Source organism: Solanum stenotomum, chromosome 11 (genome assembly GCF_019186545.1).
Source record: "Solanum stenotomum isolate F172 chromosome 11, ASM1918654v1, whole genome shotgun sequence".
Lineage (NCBI taxonomy): Eukaryota > Viridiplantae > Streptophyta > Magnoliopsida > Solanales > Solanaceae > Solanum > Solanum stenotomum.
In genome coordinates, this window is record NC_064292.1 from 49,602,747 (window position 1) to 49,625,683 (window position 22,937).

The 22,937-nt window shown below is 34.3% G+C and overlaps 4 protein-coding genes and 1 long non-coding RNA gene across 10 annotated transcripts in view; 3 read left to right on the forward strand and 2 right to left on the reverse strand.

Moving 5' to 3' along the window:
* LOC125845341 (putative late blight resistance protein homolog R1A-10) overlaps positions 1 to 22,937 on the forward strand; it is a 700,072-nt gene that overhangs the window by 182,475 nt on the left and 494,660 nt on the right. The window lies entirely within an intron of this gene.
* Positions 1 to 22,937, reverse strand: part of LOC125845392 (uncharacterized) — a 332,594-nt gene that overhangs the window by 37,218 nt on the left and 272,439 nt on the right. The window lies entirely within an intron of this gene.
* Positions 1,621 to 5,262, forward strand: LOC125845374 (uncharacterized). Its single transcript, XM_049524874.1, has 3 exons — positions 1,621 to 1,787; positions 3,440 to 3,580; positions 4,648 to 5,262. The coding sequence occupies exons 2-3, from the start codon at positions 3,458 to 3,460 to the stop codon at positions 5,089 to 5,091; spliced, it is 567 nt and encodes a 188-aa protein (XP_049380831.1). The 5' UTR covers positions 1,621 to 1,787; positions 3,440 to 3,457; the 3' UTR covers positions 5,092 to 5,262.
* Positions 1,739 to 11,480, forward strand: LOC125845362 (THO complex subunit 4D-like). 2 transcript variants are annotated; one of them, XM_049524862.1, is made up of 7 exons: positions 1,739 to 1,787; positions 7,451 to 7,702; positions 8,828 to 8,974; positions 9,062 to 9,130; positions 10,468 to 10,652; positions 10,843 to 10,893; positions 11,105 to 11,480. In XM_049524862.1, the coding sequence occupies exons 2-7, from the start codon at positions 7,493 to 7,495 to the stop codon at positions 11,289 to 11,291; spliced, it is 849 nt and encodes a 282-aa protein (XP_049380819.1). In that variant the 5' UTR covers positions 1,739 to 1,787; positions 7,451 to 7,492; the 3' UTR covers positions 11,292 to 11,480. The 2 variants fall into 2 exon arrangements, with proteins under 2 accessions (XP_049380819.1, XP_049380818.1); XM_049524861.1 differs by lacking the exon at positions 1,739 to 1,787 and adding an exon at positions 6,389 to 6,622.
* Positions 13,635 to 21,510, reverse strand: LOC125845354 (uncharacterized). Its single transcript, XM_049524851.1, has 6 exons — positions 20,576 to 21,510; positions 19,075 to 19,508; positions 17,436 to 17,494; positions 17,175 to 17,303; positions 15,042 to 15,177; positions 13,635 to 14,217 (listed from the first exon to the last, which is right to left on the reverse strand). Exons 1-6 carry the CDS (start codon positions 20,838 to 20,840, stop codon positions 13,864 to 13,866), a joined length of 1,377 nt encoding a protein of 458 aa, XP_049380808.1. The 5' UTR covers positions 20,841 to 21,510; the 3' UTR covers positions 13,635 to 13,863.

Here is a 22,937-nt window from a genome sequence, read left to right on the forward strand (position 1 = left end):
GAGATAAGGGTTAAGATATGTATATAGTATATACTCGACTTTCTGCATTCATTTATACTTGATATTATTAGCATATATATTATTAATCATGTGTTTAGACATAATATTTTAACAATTTTCAAGATTAAATATCTAAGTGGGAGATTGTTGGGATATATACTATTAACCATATGTTAAGATATACAGTAATATTTATTATAGAATAAATATTTATTCAATTTTAATAGATCATATATTCGTTTGTGATGTTTGTTTATTTATATAGTGGAATATGGTATAGTGTATAGAGTTTAAGTTTATACACGGATGATTAAATTATCGGTTCTTATAAGTACAAAGTTTTTTGTTCACAATCTAAGATGAAAATTGGATATGCCATTGGTACAGTTGTAGCACAAGATTATATATAGTTTATCTTGATTATGGGAAAGGTAAGTTCCAACTTCATGTGCTGGTGCATTTTATATGTATTGAACGCAATCGAGTAGAGATAGTTGCTTTAGACTGACTGACAAAAACATATTCTCTAAACTATTAAATGTACTTATATTTGCATATATTAATTATCATTTTGATCTATTAAAAGGTGAGATTTTAAGATGGGTCAATATACCTGGTAGATTGGATGATAATAATATATATTGGTGAAATAATAAGTTAGTTGGTAGGAATTCATGTCTCGTTATAGAGATTGATGATATGCCCTTTTGAGAAGCTTATAAGTTTTTATCGTGTCAAACCTTGCAAGTTGATTTTTGAATTCGAAGCATGAAATAAGTTAAGTAGTGCTCTTATTCAGAAATAACAATATTTTACGTTTTTATTATCAATTATAGTTACAGTTTATCTAAGTGTTAAATAGTAACACCCTCTCCAATCTTATGTATACTTGTAATCCCATATTGTTTTATATTAACATCGGCATTGAAGCTTTATCAATCTTATAATGAAATCCAAAGAAATTAATAGAAGTATCGACATTTAGATAATTTGATATCAATTAAATGAATCCATTGATTTTTTTTTTCAATTCGATGTAAACGTGTAATCTCATAGTACTGCGTATCAATATCTGTGTTGAATCATTATTAATCTAAATGAAATTTAAAGGAATTGATGAAAGTATCGACATTTAGATGGGTTGAAATCTAAATGTTGCTAATAGTTGTTTATAGGACAAATTACAGAAATCACATACTTTTAAGGCAAAATTACAATCTATCCCTTAAAAATTTATAATTACATAAATCCCTCAAACGGATACAATAATATAAGCGCTGATGCATTACTATGATACGCAAGATACATTAATCGTTAAGTAAGATACATTACATTTTATACATGATACACTAATCTGATGTACATTTTATATATGATACACTAATCTGATGCGCGAAAATGAGGGATTTTGGAGATTTATAAAATTTATAGGAGATAATGATAATAAGTAAACTAAAATGTGAGATTTCTGTAATTTTTTCTTGTTTATATATGTCATTTCCTCTTATTGGGCCTACCACCATGCCTATAGACAAACTTTAGAGAGGCCCAAAGAAGTCGTCTAGTCCAACCCGGAACAAAAAACAAATCTTCTCCAATTCCCTTTTTTTCTCTGAAACCCTATCACTCATTTTCTTCTCTCCCGATCAAAAATCTTCTCATCAATGGAGATTCTCTCTTAAAACCTGAAAGTATCTTCATACTTACTCATTTTTCTCTCTTCCTCTCCTGCATTTCCGCGAAAAGTTGCAGATTTGTACGTCCCTGGCGTGTTTCTGCATATATTGGTAAGGTTTTATTGCTTTTTTTAACATAATTTTGCTGTTGTTGCTGCGGATTGCTCATTTTTTAGCTGTATTCCTGATTTTTTTTGTTTTTGCTGGTTTTTGAATTGTTTGATTTGCTTCTCTGTTTGTATCATCTGTTTCTATATATATTGGTAAGCTTTTGTTATTTTTAATCGTTTTTTGCTGTTGTAGCTGCGGAAATTTCATGTTTTAGCGTTACCTTTTAGTGTACTGCTGTGTTCTTCATTCTACCTTATACTATGTAACTGTGTGCATTGACCCTAATTGAATACTAAGATATTACCTTCAATAAAAGAACTTCACTAAATATTTGCCATTAGATGTCTGGCTAGGGAATTCGTTATGTATGTTTGTATGTGACTCCCTATTTAATACACGGTTTAAGATGGTTTATCTGTTCATTTTTTCAATACTCCTTTTCCTTTAAGGAAATCCCGCGCTGGAAACAGCAAATGTCGTAGACCTGGGAGGACTTTATGAGGGTATATGCAGTTTGAAGTTTAGATTGTTTAGCTGGTGCCTGCATTCTCCATCCTTTTAAATGAAAAGAACCTTTGGAATGATGATTATGGAGTAATCCATCTGATTTCAAGCTGATGCGTTACAAGAAAACATAATGATTATTTTATCCTATTTTACTAAATTGGCAATAAGATAGTATAACGATTGCCTTGTAGTATGACTTGCTGCTAATAGTCTTTCTATAAAATGACAACCTGTTATCATTTTCTAATAATTTATCTCACCTGCTGTATCTGTATACTCGTATTGGTGGGTAATGCTTTCTGTCAAGTGACTGACTGCTTTAGCCAACTGTGAAACTGACTTGATTAGTTTAATTGGAAAGCCTTGGTGGTTACCAGTATTCGGAAGTTAGTCACCAAATTCTGTATCTTATATTTGCGTTAGCACGATGATGAAGATTGAATTAATCGGAGTCCGTAGATGATCCCCTGATCGTCTTGCCTGTGAATTGGATAAGCTGACTGCCCTACGCAGGAAGTTTTGTGAAATTTGAGGGAAAGGAAAACAAAGTCTAAATATTCAAAACAGCCAGAACTATTCAATGATTTTTCTTTTTGCTGTTATTTGGATTGTTTGATTTGTTCATCTATTTCTACATATATTGGTAAGGCTTTATTGCTTTTTAATCATGATTTTGCTAGTGTAGCCGTGGAAAGCTCAGGTTTTAGCTTTATTTAGTGATTTTTTCTTTTGCTGGCTTTTGAATTGTTTGATTTGTTAATCTGTTTGTAACATCTGTTTGTACATGTATTGGTAATCTTTTGTTATTTTAATAATTTTTTGCTGTTGTAGCTGCGGAAAGCTCATGTTTTTGTATTCAATTATTTTTGTTTTTGCTGGTTTTTGAGTTGTTTGATTTGTTCATCTGCTTGTATCATGTGTAAAATTGAGTGTACTATTTTGATTCTTTTTTAATTAATTTTTTCCATTGATTTACATGTTTTTGTTTTTTATTAAACAGTCGAATATACAATGCACATTCGTTTTTGTCCACTTTGGACCTTTTCTTGCCATATGTTTTGGTGTGGTTCAATTACTGCTCAAGTATATCTCTCTGTATCATTTGTATATTTTGTATTTTTGTTGCTAAAAGATTTCTAATGTAGGTAGTTTGTATCATTGTGATGGGGAGTAGATTGGGAAGAAGAGTTGTGAACTTCGCAAATCTTCCGATTAAACTTCTCATGCCTTCCTCTTTCTCCAACATCACTGAGATCTCCCTCAAAACCATCCCCTCTGCTTCCAAGGTAACATATCTTAATAATATTTATTAAACTACAACAAGAACTACCCTTCAATCTCAAACTAGTCGTCGATATTTTAAGTGTTAGAGCAAGTAAAATTTTGGGACCTTCCATCTTTAGGTTTTATTGCCCTTTGAAAGATTAATGTGCTTAAAATTTTCAAAGTATGTATTCCAACTTGGCATTTTTATAAAGAAGGATCTTGAGACTTCCATAACTTATTGGATCTGATCTGCCTGTCTAGTTTTTATGTTACGTTGTGGTTGTTCGAATTGTTCATTTTGAATCTGTTGCTGTATGAAATGATTCCATTTATTTTAGTGTTACTTTGAGGTTGTTCAAATTGCTTATTTCAAATCTGTTGCTGTATGAATAATGACGGGTTGGATAGGAACTGGCAAGTGATGAATTGTTTGTTTGCATTTCCTTTGTGCTTCTTCCTGTTGTTTGATGTTTCTCTAAGCCCATCTGCGAAGCTGCTTAATATACTGCCCAATGTGCTGTCATCCTTTTGTTAATTCTAATTCGCCTGATTTGGGTCTTAGGATCGTGCAATAGTTATATAGATCTTACCAGTTAATTGTTTGCATAGATGATTAGTTCTGCTTGTAGTATGAATTCAGATATCTGCCTGCGAAGTCTTGCATTTCTTGGTTACTGCAAAAATGAACAGAAATTTTTGCATATTGCTCGGAGGGGATCTACATTGCACACCAAGTAGTATTGGAAATTGTTCTCGTGAAAATAAATTGCTCTCTGATCTCTGCTCTTTTATTCTTAGGAGCTTTCTTGTTTTTTAGAATAAGAAGTGATGGTGAAATGTGTGTTTTTGGAGTCGTAGGTGAACTAACTTTAGGTCACATGGTGATTTGGGTTAATCACTCATTGTCTCTCATGCTTTTTTCTCAAATGATTAGACTCCTATCATGAAATCTTTCAGTGAAAAATGTCTATATTTCCCTCATGGTGCGAGTAAATAATTTCTGCATTTGATGCTAGAAATGCGTAATCTTACTAGTTGGTATTGAGTGCATCAGCTATATGAATTATTCTTGAACTTTTATGTATAGATCGAGATAAAAAGGGTTTTGGAGTCCCTCTACGGCTTTGAAGTTGAAAAGGTCCAAACCCTTAACATGGATGGAAAGAAGAAAAAGAGAGGTGGGCTGTTAATTGCTAAACCAGACTACAAAAAAGCTTATGTTACTCTTAGGAATCCATTATCTATATCGCCGGACCTTTTCCCTATCGGAGTGATCCAAGAGGAAAAGAAGAATATGAGCAAGAAATCTAAGTCTAGCATTGTTGAGGATGATGAACCTAAGAAGATGCATTGGCTTGACGAGAAGAATGATGGAAGGAATCGGTCAGAGATGAGATTCGGTCGTGGCCGTGACCACCGTAGTGGACAACGTTCAAACGTTGGCCGCGATCGTGGTGGAGAACGTCGTGATGTTGGCGCTGCAGCAGCAAAGTTTCCTTGGAGCAGTATGAGGTCTTATGCTCCTAGGTAGATCATTATTTTTGCTGTGCCTAGGTAGATTATCTTTCTCTTCGGAATAATTGAATTTGTATCAATGTATGCTTGCATCATTGGCATTGTGTTTAGTACAATTATAATCGGATGTTGCCAGTTTAATTCCAACAAGTTGCATGGAGTTTTATCGGTTTTTCTTAAAGCAAAATTGATGCACTCTTGAATAATCGTTTTTCTTAAGCCAAGGCGCTATTGGAAATAACCTCTACCGTACCTTTGTGAGGTAAGGTCGGTCTGCATATACTCCACCCTCCCCAGTCTCCGCTTATGTTTGTTGTTGTAAATTAAAAATGAGAAGCAACAATCAAAAGATTGAATCCCTAAAATTTTGCACAAAATTGTAAAACCAATGATCTAATCTATGCTATTATTTTAACAACACCCCTAATTCAAGAAAATTTAAAATTAACAGCATTTTGCGTTCTTATTATTAATTATTATCATAATGACAGTTTATCTAATTATCAATTATAACAATAATTTACTTAAAATATTCGTGATATAGTTATAGTGTATCGATTTACTCTATATCAATGTAAATAGATATAGAGTGAGTTGATACACGGGTACAAAGCAAATTGATACAGTTCTTAGAGAACATATATGTTACAAATAAATAAACCCTTAATTCTCATTATGTATTGTACTTTTTAAAACCTCTCGCCTTTTCAAATAACGAGGGTTTCACTCGTTATAGGACTTGACCAAACATCTCACGACACGAGCTGACGACACCACACAACACCTATATATACAAAGTACAGAAACCTCAATAATTTGGGCGCTAATGACATTCTATCCTGAAAATTTCTCAAATTACAATAATTTTGAATTTTTCAGAATTTGCGGATACATAATTTATATATCATATACATAACTATAAATCAGATTAAATCTGATTTAAGTTTAAAATAATTGAGGTTATGTATCAACAATAATATTTATATCAGATATATTGTACACAAACAAAGTTATAATATATTATAACTTTGTTTGTGTACAATATATCTGATAGATATAAAGTGATGTATTCCAATGTTAAAGAGAGAAATAAGAGAAAATGAGATTTTCGTACTTAATTCAAATGGTAATTTTAAAAAAAATTATGTTATCTTACGTCGTATAATTACGTATTTGGGCCTACCAACAAGCCTCTAGGCCTATAGACAAACCTTAAAAGAGGCCCAAATAGACTTTCTTAAACAGGAAGTCGTCGATCCGTTGACTCCAAGTACTATTTAACACCCCCAGCGTTCAATACACGAAACAAAAAAAACAAATAGCCCTAGCTAGAAATTCTTCTCCAATTCCCTTTGTTTCTCTGAAACCCTAACAACACTTTTTCTTCTCTCCCGATCAAAAATTAACTCATCAATGGAGATTCTCTCTTAAAACCTGAATATATCTTCATAATTGCTCATTCTCCTCTCTTCCTGTCCTGTATTTCTCAACATATCCAGCGAAAAGTTGCAGATTTGTCCGTTCCTGGCGTGTTTCTGCATATATTGGTATTATTTGTTACTTTTTTTGGAAGTTTTTTGCTGTTGTAGCTGCGGAAAGCTCATGTTTTAGCTGTATTCAATGATTTTTGTTTTTGCTGTTTTTTAGAATTGTTTGTCTGTTTGTATCATCTGTTTCTATATATATTGGTAAGCTTTTGTTATTTTTAATCGTTTTTTGCTGTTGTATCTGCGGAAATTTCACGTTTTAGCTTTATTTAATGATTTTTGTTTTTGCTGGTTTTTGAATTGTTTGATTCGTTCATCTGTTTGTATCATCTATTTCTGTATATATTGGTAAGCTTTTGCTGTTTTGTATCCTTTTTGCTATTGTAGCTGCGGAAAGATCATGTTTTAGCGGTCCTCAATGATTTGTGTTTTTGCTGGTTTTTGAATTGTTTGATTTGTATATCTGTTTGTATCATGTAAACTTGATTGTATCATCTGTTTCTACAAATATTGGTAAACTTTTGTTGATTTTAATTGTTTTTTGCTATTGTAGCTGCGGAAAGTTCATGTTTTGGCTGTATTCAATGATTTTTTGTTTTTGCTGTTTTTTTTCCTGGTAAATATTTCACGTGGACACAGCCATATGTCTATATGCCACTTCTTTCTATAGACTTTAGATCCTTGTTTGTTAGTAATTCCTTTGAGATGTGACATTTATTTGTTTAATAGTTGGAACATTTTCTAGTTTAAATGTCATTGTAAGATTCTACCCTTAGTTGGAACATTTCTAGAACATTTTCGTATTTGTAGTGGGTTTTTTCTTGCATTGCTTTTGTTAAACATGGTTTTAACAATCATTGTTGATGTGATTTGTTTCCTTTCTTACAGATTGGCTTTAGCTGAAGTTTTCCCAGTCTGCTTTACCTCATCATGGCTTCACTGGATATGACCCTGGATGATATGATAAAAAGTAGGAGAAATACCGAGAGGGGTGGCAGGGGTCAAGGCAGGGCCCGGCGTGGAAGAGGGGCAGGGGGATCATTTAGAGGTGGATTATTTAGAGGTGGAAGGACAACGGGAGCTCCTCGTAGAGGGCCACTCGGCGTTAATGCTCGGCCATCAGCCTACACCATTGCCAAGGCAAGCTCAAAACTATTGGAAATCTTATGATTTCATAGACACATCTGATATGCTTTATGAACCCAACTGAAGGTTCTCTGCTTTTGTTTAGTTGACGTACAAGCAACTCTTGATTTTTTTGGTTCCAAGGAGAAGTCCACTTTGGTTCAGCCATAATAAGCTGTTCAACTGTAGTGCAATTGTTGATGATCTTTGAACTTTCTCCTTACTAGAGGATTTCTGATGGATTCTGTTTTAAGTGGGAGATTCAGGTGGCCCTATTCAGGCAAATCACTTCTTTGTAGCATGCTTCTTGGGGAGATCCATTAACTGAAAATTTAAGAGCCTTCACACAATTTAAACATCCCTAACCCTAAATGTGTAGAGATTAGAGGGAACTTTCTTAACAGTCTGTTATCCTTATGGTTCCAAGGAGAAGTCCACTTTGGTTCAGCCATAATAAGCTGTTCAACTGTAGTGCAGTTGTTGATGATCTTTGAACTTTCTCCTTACTAGAGGTTTTCTGATGGATTTTGATTTAAGTGGGAGATTCAGGTGGCCCTATTCAGGCAAATCACTTCTTTGTAGCATGCTTCTTGGGGAGATTCATTAACTGAAAATTTAATAGCCTTCACACCATTTAAACATCCCTAACCCCTAAATGTATAGAGATTAGAGGGAACTTTCTCAACCGTCTGTTATCCTTATTGTCTAGTAGCAATCGCTCTAGTTTCTCATTATTGGTTTAAAGAGGGAGTTTGTGGCTGTCTTCATGAATTCTACTTGCATTTTGTGGAATTGCTAAGGGACAAGATCTTCTGTTACCATCTCATTTCAAGGCGTTTTTGCAAAGGTGGCTTCATTTGAACATCAGAACTGGAGCTCTTACCTTTTTGCTTAAGTACCTGATGTGCAGTGGGTCAAATACTTTAACTCTCATCTACACTTAATTCTGCATCGTTGACTTCTCTGTTGCTATTAGATTGCATTTTTTGAGCAATTCAACTTAACTGGAAACTACTGCTAGTGCGATGGAACTTTGATGAATTGATCTACTGTCGAAGAATGGTGAATTTATCTAATTGTTTGGTAGCATGCTGACTTTTACTTTCACACCTGTTAATTTTTCCGGCATGCTTGCTTCAGACTTTCCGCAGAACCAAGAATTTGCCATGGCAGAATGGTTTGTTTGAAGATAGCCTTAGAGCTGCAGGACTGTCATCAGTATTGGAGAGTGGCACAAAGTTATATGTTTCTAATTTAGACATTGGAGTGACTAATGAAGATATAAGGGTACACCTTGAGCTTGTCTTTTCACATTATACACTCCTTTGCAATAGATGTCTTTGAAGATTTGTTAAAACCAGTCTTGAAACACAGGAACTCTTTTCGGAGATGGGAGAACTAGTACGATTTGCAATCCACTATGACAAAAATGGACGTCCAAGTGTAAGTTATTCTGCTCTTCATTTTATATTATAATGTTTTCACGGTCTTTTTACTTGCTAAGTTGCTATATGCTTATTAATACAAATGAATCTGTTTATTTGCTGTTTAAAGATAATACTATAGGAATTTGTGTGTATTATTATTTAATGTGGTGGAAAGAAACATGATTGAATTATAACAAGATGAGAGGAGGAGAATGAAAAGGAAGAATATCACCAGCAGTTCGCTGATGACTTCTTCTAAGAAAGTTAAAGTTGTGCGAAGCTTGGCATGGCTGTGAAAGGCTTAGAAGAATAGATCTACTTTAAGATGTCAAAAATTTTGAACCCTGCGCTACTGGCTCTTGGGAGATTTGGTTGAAAGAATTTGATATAATAGAAGATCTATAATTAATTGCTATGTCTCTGTAAATTTTAATGGACCTTTTGTCTCCTGTTATTTGTTTCAAGACCTTCAGTTGTGGTTAATTGAATATACTAATTCTTAGTCGCATGCTGCTGGTTTACTCTTGGTAGGTCTGTCATTGTTATATTACCTCTGCAGAAAATAAAATAGGCACTATCTCAATAGAACCACATATTCTCACATATAGATTTGCAGCAGTAAGCTATTTGGTAGTAGCATTTGTCTTGAGTTCATAGTAGTAGTTTGGTTTTACAAACTGCATATCCCCCCTTCCTTTAAGGGTGGGAATTTCCTAGTATATGACTTGTAAACATGATATGAAACGACGCAAGAAGAGAGTTAAAGTTCTTTAGCCTTTAATGCTCTAGTATTGTATGAAGTCACATTTACTAGTCGAAATCAAGATTTGAAGACCCATGAAAAATATATTCTCTGATTAACTTGGTAGTATTAAATTATAGTTAATAAGGGGGTTTGAAGGTATCCCAAAGGCTGTCAAATTGATTATGGATATAATTGTAAGCGGTTTTAGCAAAGTGGGACCATTGAAAATGGCCTACAAGTCCCTGTCACTGGTTTTCTAGAAAGTGCTGCTCTCTACACTTTAATATATGTGTTGACATTTATTTTTGAAGGTTCTTTTTTTCCTTGATATAATAGTGTCAAATCAATTTTTTTATCCTTTTTAGTTATCATGTAGTAGTAATGTAGTATTCAGAAAACAGAAGTAGAAGATATTAAACATCTAGTAGGACATGTCCGTAGTTGCATACATATGCAGATATGTGTATTTGTTGCTTAGGTCTTTTGCTTGTGAGTCTAGCAAATATGTTTTCAATATTTGGACTCAATGTTTCTGAATTTTATAATGCTAGTCTGTGTGGTTTTAGTTTTGTCCTCAAATGTGAAGTTGATCTTATCTCAACTTTCAGGGCGCTGCTGAGGTGGTCTTTGCCAGAAGAAGTGATGCATTCCAAGCTCTTAAGAGATATAACAATGTGCAGTTGGATGGGAAGCCTATGAAGATTGAAATAGTTGGTTCCAACCCAGAAATTCCTTTGTCAGCTCGTGTAAATGTAGTTGGAGGAACCAACCGGAGGAGGACTGTTGTTATGGCGTATGTTAATCTATTAACCATCTCTTTCTTTGGCCTGAGAATTTTGTTGTTTCATGTTTGTGTATGTTTGAATGCTGACCGTGTGCTCTTACATACTCAAAGCTCTTTTGTGTATAATCATCTTACCAAAGGTTTTGTGCAAATGTTTGTTCTTTCTTTGAGAGTTGAATTTGTACTTCGATTTCTGCAGGCCGGGTGGTCCAGCTCGTGGAAGAGGAGGTGCTACTAGTCGTGGTTCTAGGTAAATTTCTGATGTGGTTTTACTTGTTAGACGAGCCGTGCCTGTGTTCCTATTATAAAGTCAAAGATACATGTATTTTTCTTTTAAACATAAAAAAACAAAGAAAAGTACATGTATAAATACAGACTGGTAGAGATGTTCAGTGTGAGCTGCTTTTCATGGTTGCATGTTAATGGCATGTGTGTAACCTGGATTTCATTTTTCTATACAGTCAAAGGGGCCGTGGTGGTTTTAGAAATGCACCTGGACGTGGTCGAGGTGGCGGTGGCGGTCGTGGTTGGGGTAGAGGTCGTGGACGTGGTGGTAGGGGAAGTAACAGGGGTGCTGATAAGTCAGCTGAGGATCTTGACAAGGAGCTGGACAGCTACCACGCCAACGCTGACGCCATGCAAACTTAGATGTGTCACTGCTATAACTTGCGACTTAACTAGAAGAACCGAAGAACCGATCAAGTCTACTATCTCTGTGTATCCCGTCACCAAACTTATGCTTTCCAGTTGTAGCTTCTTACGTTTATGATTGTACGATAAAGGGATTGTTTGATGAATGCTTTCTAATCGTAAATAGAGTGGTTTATTTGTCTTCCCATCTTCCTTTACAATTGAAGCTCTGCTTGAATTATGCTTAAGGTAATTAGATTGTTCAATTGTACTTTTATACCTCTATATTTGAATGAGCATTGAGTGAACACTTATTTTACACAAACACTTTTATACCTTCGTCTAGTAGTGTTTCCATATGAAATTACAACAATAATGTATTCATATCGATAATTTATTACATTCATAAGACCACTAATCNCCCCCCCCCCCCCCCCCCACAACCAAAAAAAAAAAAATAACACACACAAACTCCACACAACCAATTAAAGAAACACTTACTGATCCTATAAGGAAATGAGCAATAAAAAATTAGCATGTCGTATCAACGGAAAGTTCTGAGAATATTTCATTGATCCTAGACGGATATATTCTTCTCCTTCTCCTCCTCGTCCTCCTTNACTGCTATAACTTGTGACTTAACTAGAAGAACCGAAGAACCGATCAAGTCTACTATCTCTGTGTATCCCGTCACCAAACTTATGCTTTCCAGTTGTAGCTTCTTACGTTTATGATTGTACGATAAAGGGATTGTTTGATGAATGCTTTCTAATCGTAAATAGAGTGGTTTATTTGTCTTCCCATCTTCCTTTACAATTGAAGCTCTGCTTGAATTATGCGTGAGGTTAATTTATATTGTTCAATTGTACTCTATCCATTTGAGGAGATAAAAGTGAATTGATTGAGCATTGAGTGAACGCTTTATACTGCGAAATACTTTTGTACCTTCGTCTAGTAGTGTTTTCACGTGATATTACAACAATAACGTATTCAATAAAATCATTTGCATATTGACCAATAACCTCCACCCACTCCACACAACCAATTAAATAAAAATAGCATGTCGTATCAATGGAAAGTTTTGAGAATATTTCATTGATCCTAGACGGATATATTCTTCTCCGTATTGACTTCCTCTTTCTTTTCTTCTTCCTCCTCCAACTCGAATGTGGATACTGGAAATGACTTTTTAATATCACTAGGGATAGCAAATGTAATTTTTTTCGATTGAGGGTCGTTAATCGAAATATCAGAAACATTAACCCAAAAAGCTAGCTCCTTAGTTTTAACCCCAGTTATATTTTTCAGTCTACGATTTTCAACGAATGACGTGACCTCAGCAGCATACGTCACGGTTTTTTTAATCTTCTTGAAACAACGATCTGTTTCCTTCTTCTGTTTCAACCAAACGAACCCGGTTTCATGATTTCTACCGACCTCGACGACGTCCTCCAATGGGAGGATTCCACGTGGCAAGTTGATTTCTTCAAGAAGTTCAAGTGATTTCTTCATGCATATTAATGGGTCAGTGTATACTTCAGCATTTTCACGATGATGATCATAAATCAATGACATTATGAGAAGTTTGGGAACGGAAAAATGTGAAAGATGAAAATTTTAAGTGTGTGATGGAAGTTGTTGTTGAGTGAGGGGTTTGGGAATTGATGGGGGATACTTATAGGCACGGAGGAACGAGTCAGGATTTGAAGTTTAAGAATTTTGAATTTCAGAAAGAGAGAGAGTAATAATTGAGTTCACAATAAAAACATTAAAAAATTGTGTAAAAGTTATTGAGTTCATCTTCACTGTTGAAGATACTGATGCCTTTATTTTAGTAAGGTGTAAGTTGGAGAGCTCTTGATTTTAAATAATCACACTCATGAATTTCTAAATTTTCCATGTATACAACGTCAATTGCTTTTTGGGTACTCTTATGTTGGTTTATTGTGTGTATATATTTTGATATTATGAGTTAACTAACAACTTGTTTGGATGGTTGTTACCTATAGTTTTATATAGTTTTATAACGTATCGTATCATTTTTCCGTCGTTACTTAATGTCACACATCAAGAATGACCTTGTAATATTATTAACAAAGTAGGATATGGGATACAAATTATTATATATAAAAAAAGGTGAGGTAAGGATAACATATTGTAATAAGCAAAGTCCAATGAAAAAAAAAAGGTACACAACCACACTAGATTAGTCGTCACATAGAATGAGACTTTTTGTAGTTACATAACGATGAATTTAACAATGGACCGATGAAAAATGTCAAGCAATTGACAAAGTGAAGTGGATATGATCAGTCAAAAATTCAAACACATCATCATAGGAGCAAAAACTATACAAAAACATTTCACAAACAAAACAAATAAAAATGCAATTACAACCATTTATAATTTCTTTCTGTTTCTATATACCCCTCTTTGGGGCTTTAGAATTGTACATTCTAATTCAAATATATTATTTTACATAAGAAAAATGTACAAATAATTGAACAAGAATAATACTTTTCTTCAATCATCACAAAAAAATTGAAGAAAAAAAAAATATGAAGAGAGAGAGCACCTTCAAAGGGAGTTGTCATTCAGTACTACAACTTGCTTCTTTGTTCAATGTCAACTTCCCCGTTTCATCTTGCGCGAAAAGCATTTCAACTACATCATTCCAGTTAGTTCTTGCATCGGTGGAATGGGTTGTACTTGTGGATGCATCTTCTATAAGAAAAGCCGTCTCTGTTACTCCTCGCGCTGATTCTTCCTCTTTATGTACTGATAGTTCCTCATCTGTGTCTGTTGGCACAGCGTGTGGAATATTTAAAGTGACAGCTCTTTCTAGTGCCTTCTTGTGTTCTTTTTCTAGTGTGTGCTGCCTTTCAATTTTCTGCACCGGTGGTGGAGCTGTCGGTGCCTCAGCACTTGTAGCCTCCTTGAGTCTCTGCAGGGAAACATATATTTCTTCAACAAACATTTTCAAGTAAATCAAAATGACTTTCTAGGAAGTGGAAACATAGCAGCGTTTGGCACACTTATTCTGCTCCTTTGGGATCTTAGGAATTGAATCAAATTCACGGAAACTTAGCTCATAGATAGTCTAGTTTCACCTACATATGGAACAGTCACGGAGTGGGGTGTGTCTCTATTGTTCAAACTTGATAAGGCAAGACAAACACAAAGAATGAAATTCTCGAACTAATACCAAATAAAGCCGTGCAGTAACTAGATAGCTGCTATACACAGTTTAACAACTTGGTGAATTTAGAGATAAGCGGGCATTGTTTTGTTGGCCGTGGGAGAAATGCTATTATACCCCCAAAAAAATAAAAATTATGACTTTACAACAAGGAGGATACCCTGGCTAATACTCACCCTGGGAATTTTTGGTGAGTATTAATGTAATTAATCATTTTTAGAAATTTTTGGTTCCTTTCGAGGGATAACCATGAAGTTCATTATGCCCTATAGGCTCATATTGCAATGTCTGCACGTCCCTTTTTCCCTTAAATTTTTTTTTTTGAGAATGCCTTTTTCCCTTAAATGTTATCATATTTACTTGTGAAAACTGAAATTTGAAGGGGGAAAAGACGCAACTCGCTTCTTTTCTCATTCGTGAAAAAATGCCTAACATTAAGCTAGTCTCTTTTGAACTCTTCAGGCTTGCAGTGAAGGTAAGACATTTAACTCACATGTTTGATCCAAATGAAATCATTAATGATGATGTTGTTCCCTTTTCAAATGGAAAAATATCCAGAAGTCACTTACCGCTAACGCCTTCTCTGATTCTCTTTGTATCCAAATAATTCCATGATCAGATGTTGCATTGCATGACAGCACAATATGCTCAAATCTTCCATCAACTGGGATGGCAGTTCTAACATCTGGAGGGAATCTCCCACATCTGTCAAGAAACAAAACGTGATTAAGAAAAAGTAATGAAGCATCAATGTCACAACATCAGCGAATTGATCTTAGTGCCAGGGTAAATCAATTATAAACTGGCTTTCTAAAATTTTACCCAAGAGCTCAGCTTCCAAAGAAGTTGCAACAAAAAAAGATCTCTTTTTCTTTTTGCTTAGAATAGAACAAGCAGCGGTCAACACCGGGTGCCCCCAAGATTTCGTTATGAATGAGATACATAATAGCAGTAAACAATCTGTTCAATAACTCTGAATCTAAGCATGCATAGTATCAAATATTCCCTCCGTTTCAATGAAGGTGTGTGACTAGGCACCGAGTTTAAGAATAAAAGGAAGACTTTTGAAACTTGTAGTCTAAAATAAGTCATAGATGTTAGTGTGTGTGTGTGACTATCAATCATCTCATTAAGCGTAAAATTGGAGATCAAAGTTAAAATTGTTAGTAAATATAGAAAGGTGTCATTCTTTTTTTTTTGAACATGTAACAAGAAAGGTGTCTTTCTTTTGGGACCGACTAAAATGGACAGAGTGCCCTATAAATTGGGATAGGGGAGTACAACACAATGAGCAGTAAAGTTCAGTAAGTAATGATCTCAGATCGCAGCATGAGAAAAATTAAAGACTTTGGCTCCACTCTCGGGCAATTCATAATGCACTTGAGAAGAAGACGGTAAACATGTACTAATTAAAAAGTTTAACCTAAAACTTTTGGAATGTAAGCAATCAGGTCTGGTAAAGTACTTAAGTCTGTTAACGTAATGGCTATGTGTCCAATCATTACCCTCCATTTATCACAATTAAGAAAATCACATCAGGTTTTAGTTCTAGTTGAACTAGAACTAAAAGCTTCTGAACGATGGGAATTTAAAGGCAGCATTCATCAGTAGAAAATGGCAATCATGGTAGGCAATAGCAATACAAGAACTCTGTCTGACCAGAAATTTGGATGCTTAGATGGTGTCTATCAATTAGCTAGAGTAAATGATTTGACTTGTGTGAACTTCTCTGCTTGTTGACTTAGTAAAAGGTATACAACTACACCTCCATGCCTACAACAACAATAATATACCTAGTGTAATGCCATAAAGTGGGGCCTGGGAGGGTATAGTGTATGTAGACCTTACCCCTATCTTGGAGGTAGAGAGGTTTCCAATAGATCCTCAGCTCAACGAAAAACAGTCCAAAGCAGCACGGTAAAAAGAAATAACAGAAGTGAAGAAGTCATGGCAAAATTCTATAGACAACAAGACAAATCATCATGAACAGTAATCACAAGTAAATAATATGATAATCAAAGTACATAAAACAACAGATAGCAACCAAACTCAAAGTACAAGAAACTACAAATGTAATACTACGAGTATTAGTATGGAAGGATAAGTAAACACCTTCCATGCCTCTTCTACGAACATTAGATCTGAATCAAGCAAAGATGAATATCAGCAGTTAAATATTTTGTTACATGCCCTAGTGACTGTACATGCTTACAAGTTCTTCTAGGTGTCTTTAGTCCAGAAGTGTCATTAGCCTTTCTTTTCTAGAATTTCAATCAGTGAGAGGAGCATCAAATTTTGATGCAAGGCTAAATCAATTCTAGTCTGCATTGCTCTATTAGCTTGGAAATAGCAACAGGAACTAGCATAGTAACATATTTCAAATATGAAAAGTTTCAGTAACATCTTGAATAGTTCAAAAATGCTTCTTAGTCCAAGACGTCAGGTTGTATGTTGCGGTTACCAAAGTCACTAAGTGAGGTCATATGTCTGAACCTATTGATGCGAAGTTCTAAAATTTTATCCTTGGAGCAACGGAGAAGCGCTCCACGTTTCGACGTGTGACAGGGTTGGAATCTTGGAACCAGCCACTCCAATGAGGAGGTAAGGGTGTCTAAAAAGTAAATCTTCTTCAGAGATCATAAAAGTAAAAACTGCCTGAAAATAGTGCAGAATAGTAATATCAATATTTGAATGTGATTTACCTGCAAAATCTTCTTTCAACGACGTGATACATTCGACCAGGGGCATATAATCTTCTTGGATCTCTGAGCTTCCTACCTTCCGGTATGAAGGTATCTCTCAAGCACACCAAAAATAACAAGCATGGTAAACTGTTGAAAGCATCAACGCCCAGTTTAAGAGATACTTAAAACAATTCATCCATAGCAAAAAAGGTATGAAGGAATTTAGGAAACTCAAGGGCTTCGCTCTGCACCCAAAGAGTGTAGGATAATTGAACTAACCAGAAGACGGATTTGAATATATCTTCCAGTGGGGTGGGTGTTCGTGGTAAGAAATCATCCTGAAGAAGAAGAAGCCAGAATAGACGTGTTAATTCAGAGAACAAGATTGTGTCATGAAGTTCCATTTAGCGATAAGGAACAAATCAACGCCTCGTTTATTGCCTTCATGGCGTTCAGCCAGCAATATTTAAATTCCCAGATAAAAACAGCACAAACATCGCTTGGGTAATTATTTTACTGCAATATCCTTAAAGTGTGACAGCCCCATCAATTAAATCTAAAATATCCAGTAGCTGACAGAAATGATTGAGCATGACACCGATAATGGCCGATCCATCTTAGTAAGCAGCCTGAATCAGCAGTGTTTGGTCTGAGTCAAAGAGCAGAGGCTGTTCCAATTCCGGTCAGTGGATTGACCAAAATTTCCCTTGCTATACATACCATTTTGTTTATTCATTTTTTCTTAGAATGGATTTTAACTAACAACTGCTATGGTCCATCAGAATAAGAAGTTGAAGCGCACTAAACACATGAAAAGCACATACAACTGTCCCTTCTTCCACTCTAATGAATTCAAATTCCCCCTCGTTATCGAAAGTTGAAATATTTAGATCCAATTCTTTATTCTGCATTATCTTAACGATATGAGTTGTAAGAGAAAACTTCAACTGGTATAACCAACTGAACAGAACAAGATAGGATTTAGACAGAATGAATTGAAATGAGCTAGTTTTTGGGACAAGAGGAACTTTATCCTATTCGACAAAAAAACTGACCATTTGGAAGTGTCAAATAGTCTGACTTTGCATTTCGGACTATGTCCCAAGTCATGATACCTGTAATATATTTGTTGTAAGCTTATTATGCAAACTTTAATCTACATTAAGTTGGTCGCTGTATAGAAGAACTAAAAACTGCCATAGGATAGTGCATCTGTCTCCTAAAGTTCATCTAATGACTATCATACACAACTCCTGCCCTATAAAATCCTGTAAAAACAAGGTACCAATGATGGACCCTCGGCTCAAAAGAAGTGCAGACATAACAGGATAAAAAGGAAAACAGAGACAACATAATAACAAAATAAAAAGAGCTAGTGAGAATAAGATACTACGCTAATGCAAAATACTACTACTAAAGGGATGCAAGACCAGGACTTCCCAGGGGATCACCCATCCTACTACCACTATATATACATGCCAACACATCTTGACACAAAGACAAACTATAAACAAATGACCACATTTATCTGCAATAAATATAAGGACAGGATGATGGTCAAGGCAGTCTCAACGCATTTTCACCATCCCCTCATCACAAGGTGATTGCGATAAATTCCTAAAGGAATCAGACATTCAAAAAAATTCAATCCGCTTCTACATTTTAGGACTTATAAGTTATCAGCATCAAATTTCGATCTCTTCCTCTAGCCTCCTAATGCCCAAAATTATTACTAGCTGAATCAACAGACCAAACATACATTTTGGTCTAAATTACACTAAACAGCATATCCAACATTTCCAATCACAAGCTAATGTACAAAATATTAATCAAGCAGTAATATTTTTCTGAATATGTTGCTAAAGCATGATTGTAACAAATCAGAATAGGCATATCAATGACGACTAAACCAACTCACCTGCAAAACCACTGATTGGATAACATCAGCATATTTAACAGCCAAATTGAGTGACATACACCTAGCAGGAGCAACAGCATAGCAACGGAGTAAACTCCTTGGAATACCCCCTAATCTATCCCCGTGATTCGCCACAATTATTGCCAACAATGATGCAACTCCAGAACCCAAAGAATGTCCAACAAATATCATCCTGTAACTCTTCCCATTCTCAACCCAAAGCCTTTTCAAAGTATCGGATTCTTTATTCAACATCCAAATTGCTGCTTTCAACAACCCATGATGCACATACCCACCATCAAACATCTGCTTCCCAAGCTTATTATCCATCAAGACTTTATAATCACTTTCTTTAACCAAATTTAAACCCCTAATGGCTACAACAATCTCATGGTGCTCATGATCAAGGTAAATCAAATAAGGTGGAGCATTACCTGTGGGAAAAATAAACAATATTAAATGAAAATATTGTTGGAAATAAATGGAAAGAAGCAATATAATTTTTTATGAGTAAATGCACCCAGTGGCGGAGCAAGAAATTTACACAAGGGGATTCAGAAATACTAAAATATCAGACCACCTATGATTTGAACCTGCAACTTAAACTAATTTTTGAACCCCCTTTAACACTATAGAAAAAATTTCTCTAACATTTTTTTCCCTTTTTGCACAATATCATTTTCCGGCAAAGGGATTCAATTGAACCCCCTTGTAACTAGCTCCTACCCTACATGTATCATTTTTCCCTACTGTACTGTACTGTTTTGATGCTTACAACGTTTGTATAGATTGTATCGTTTTCTGTCATTACATAATGCCACACTTTGAAGAATCAACTTACAGTATCATGAATAAAAGTAGGATATGGGGAAAAGTTATTACAGAAAATGGAGGGAAAAGGATAAAATAGGTCCGTTAAATAATAAACAAAGACAAAATAAGAAAAAAAATCAAGGTAACAACGCGATCACACCAAAATGGAACTTTTCATCTAACTTATCAACGATGGAATTAATGATACAATACAATAAAATTTACGCATCAATCAAAACAAACAAACATTGTATTCAAACTAACACAATATGATACGATAGGTAACAACCATCCAAATAAGGTGTTAATGATGGATTTAATGATATGATTAAGTAACAATCAAAACAAACATGGTAGTTAAACAAACAACACATTACAATAGGTAACAACCATCCAAACAAGCTGTTAACGAAGGGATCAATGATACGATACGATTAAGTACCAGTCAAAAGTCAAATCAAACATTATATTTATACTAACAATACAATACAATAGGTAACAACCATCCAAACAAGCTGTTAATGAAGGGACCAATGATACGATATGATTAAGTAACAGTCAAAAGTCAAAACAAACATTATATTTATACTAACAATACAATACAATAGGTAACAACTATCCAAACAAGTTGAGTCGTGTTAGACACTGTCCTAAGAAACTAATTCAACAATGCCAAAAACAAATTTACCGAGTGTTTCTCGATATGCCACACGCTTCACCACCCAATTGGGGTTAAGCCTATATCCTCCTTCAGGTGGAAACTTTGGGTTATGAAGATCATCTTCATAAACAGCAAGAATTGTACGGCAAAGACGGGGAATAGGTTCAAATTCATCATAGGTTGCTGGAGGCCACGTGGCACTGTCATCATTGCCTATGTAAGTACAACGTTTCCATACCCAACGCATACATCCTAAAACCACAACACACTCAAATCCACAAGCAACTGACATTAATTAAGTTAAGGTAGAAAAAAAAATCAACAATTTCTACTACTAAAGATTGTGTTTTTTGAGGTTTATAAGTGGAAATTTCAAATGGGGTTGCAATAATTTACAAGAAAATGTGATGGTTTAAGATTTTTTGTTTTTTTTCACAGATTGTATGAAACTGGGAAAAAAAACCAAGAATGTATTAAAAATCTCAAATTTTTACATGGGTATACAAAAGATTGTGTTTTTTGAGATTTATAAGTGGAAATTTCAAGTGGGGTTGCAATAATTTACAAGAATATGTGATAAATTTAAGAGTTTTTTGAGTTATTTTTCCCAGACTGAATGAAACTGGAAAAATAAATCAAGATGTATTAATTTTATGTATGGGGATGCTAAAGATTGAGTCTTTGAAGTTTATAAGTGAAAATTTCTAGTGGGGTTGAAATAATTTACAAGAATATGTGATGGATTTAGGATTTTTTGACTCTTTTTTTTTCCAGATTGAATGAAAAAGTGAAAAAAAATTAATCAAGAATGTATTTAGAACTATTAAAAAAACCACTTATAATATTTGTATGGGGATGCTAAAGATTGATTCTTTAAGCTTTACAAGTGGAAATTTCAAGTGGGGTTGAGAGGATTTACAAGAATATATATAATTATTTATTTATTTTGAAGATTGAATAAGAAAGGGAAAATAAAGAACATAATAGAGCTAAAAAAATTTGTATAAGTTATGTGAAAAATGTGTTGTTTGGGTTGGGGGTGGGGGGCTATGTGGAAATGTCACATGGATTTCTAAGAAATCTTATGACATCAAAGATTATTTTATTTTATTTTTCAAGGTTGAATACAGAGGGGATTGATTTGGTTCTACTTTTGGTTTTGGCTTAAGGTCTAAGTATGTGTGTTGTGTTCCACTTTTTGTGCTAATGATGGAATGGTCAATTGAATTGTTCTTTGTACTAATTAGGATTAATTAGGGGCTTAGACATATACATTTGATGATTTGAAGTTGAAAGTTGATAATGGTATTTAAAAGTTATAGCGGTATTTGACTATGCATTTTAATAATAATGGAGTATATTTACCGTAATTTTTTAAATGAATTCTGAAGAGTTGTATACAGATTTTATTCCTATTTTAAATGGTACAGAAACTATTTGCATAGATTCTTGTCTCAAGGATATTTTAAGAATGAAAATGATTTTTTTACTTATTTGAAAAACTTATTTTCGAAAACTAACAAGATAATTAGTCCAATACATCGAAATAATATTTTAAAAAATAATTTATTTATTTTCTCATGTGTGTAACTTTTTAGCTTTTGGTTCAATGGCTTTGGGGGCTGCGTGGAAGCATTTGAATAATTGAGTGGGAACAAGGGAAGGGACAAATGCGCCGTGTGGTGTTTGATTTCTTCGCTAATTTTCCACGCTATCAAAGTTGTATACTTCTTTTCAACAAAGTGAATATCTTTGTATATAACGTGAATTGCGATAAGACAGTTGAGATTCTTCCATCTAAAATTAGAGATTTCGGGTTTAAATTTTTAAAAATGAAAAAGATTTTGTATTTATCGTGGATTATCATTCGAGGAAATGTGTTAGCGTAGTCTTCTATAAGTTGATGCTTATAATTGTATATCGTTGGTCTGAGTGATAATTTGTTTCGTCATATAGTTTTGGACATTCTTCTTTTTTTGAGATAGCTTTTAAATTTACCAAGCAAGTACTTCTAAGTTCTTGTTTTGCTCTATATTAGGCCTTCACTATTACCTTGTTCATATTTTAATTGTCAAAACTAGGCGTGTTAGAAATGTCAAGAGTTTCACATCGTTAAACAAGATTTTCATTTGTCTCCTTATATAAGTCTTTGAAACTAAATGGACAAAAAAGATCCATGACAAAATAAAAATTGTGTATTCATTTTATATATATCTTTTAGATAAAATAGATACAAGTAATACCCAATTTTAAGCAATTGAGGCTAGTCAAGATATAATTGTATGAAATTTAATTTAACACATAGTCAATGTCTGATTTTGGTGATATTTCCATTGCTAATTCCACAATTATTCTTTTAATCTGACCATTCAACAAGTTTGAGAAGGTA

Bases quoted from the DNA above. Each gene is read 5' to 3' on its own strand.
- LOC125845354 (XM_049524851.1), bottom strand. From the start codon at position 20,840: ATGTCAGTTGCTTGTGGATTTGAGTGTGTTGTGGTTTTAGGATGTATG. The intron at 17,495-19,074 runs GTGAGTTGGTTT...CTTCTTCTTCAG, and splicing joins TCCAATCAGTGGTTTTGCAG to GATGATTTCTTACCACGAAC. The intron at 14,218-15,041 runs GTAAGTGACTTC...GTTTCCCTGCAG, and splicing joins AATCAGAGAAGGCGTTAGCG to AGACTCAAGGAGGCTACAAG.
- LOC125845374 (XM_049524874.1), top strand. From the start codon at position 3,458: ATGGGGAGTAGATTGGGAAGAAGAGTTGTGAACTTCGCAAATCTTCCG. The intron at 3,581-4,647 runs GTAACATATCTT...TTTTATGTATAG, and splicing joins CCATCCCCTCTGCTTCCAAG to ATCGAGATAAAAAGGGTTTT.
- LOC125845362 (XM_049524862.1), top strand. From the start codon at position 7,493: ATGGCTTCACTGGATATGACCCTGGATGATATGATAAAAAGTAGGAGA. The intron at 8,975-9,061 runs GTACACCTTGAG...CTTGAAACACAG, and splicing joins TGACTAATGAAGATATAAGG to GAACTCTTTTCGGAGATGGG. The intron at 10,894-11,104 runs GTAAATTTCTGA...TTTTCTATACAG, and splicing joins GCTACTAGTCGTGGTTCTAG to TCAAAGGGGCCGTGGTGGTT.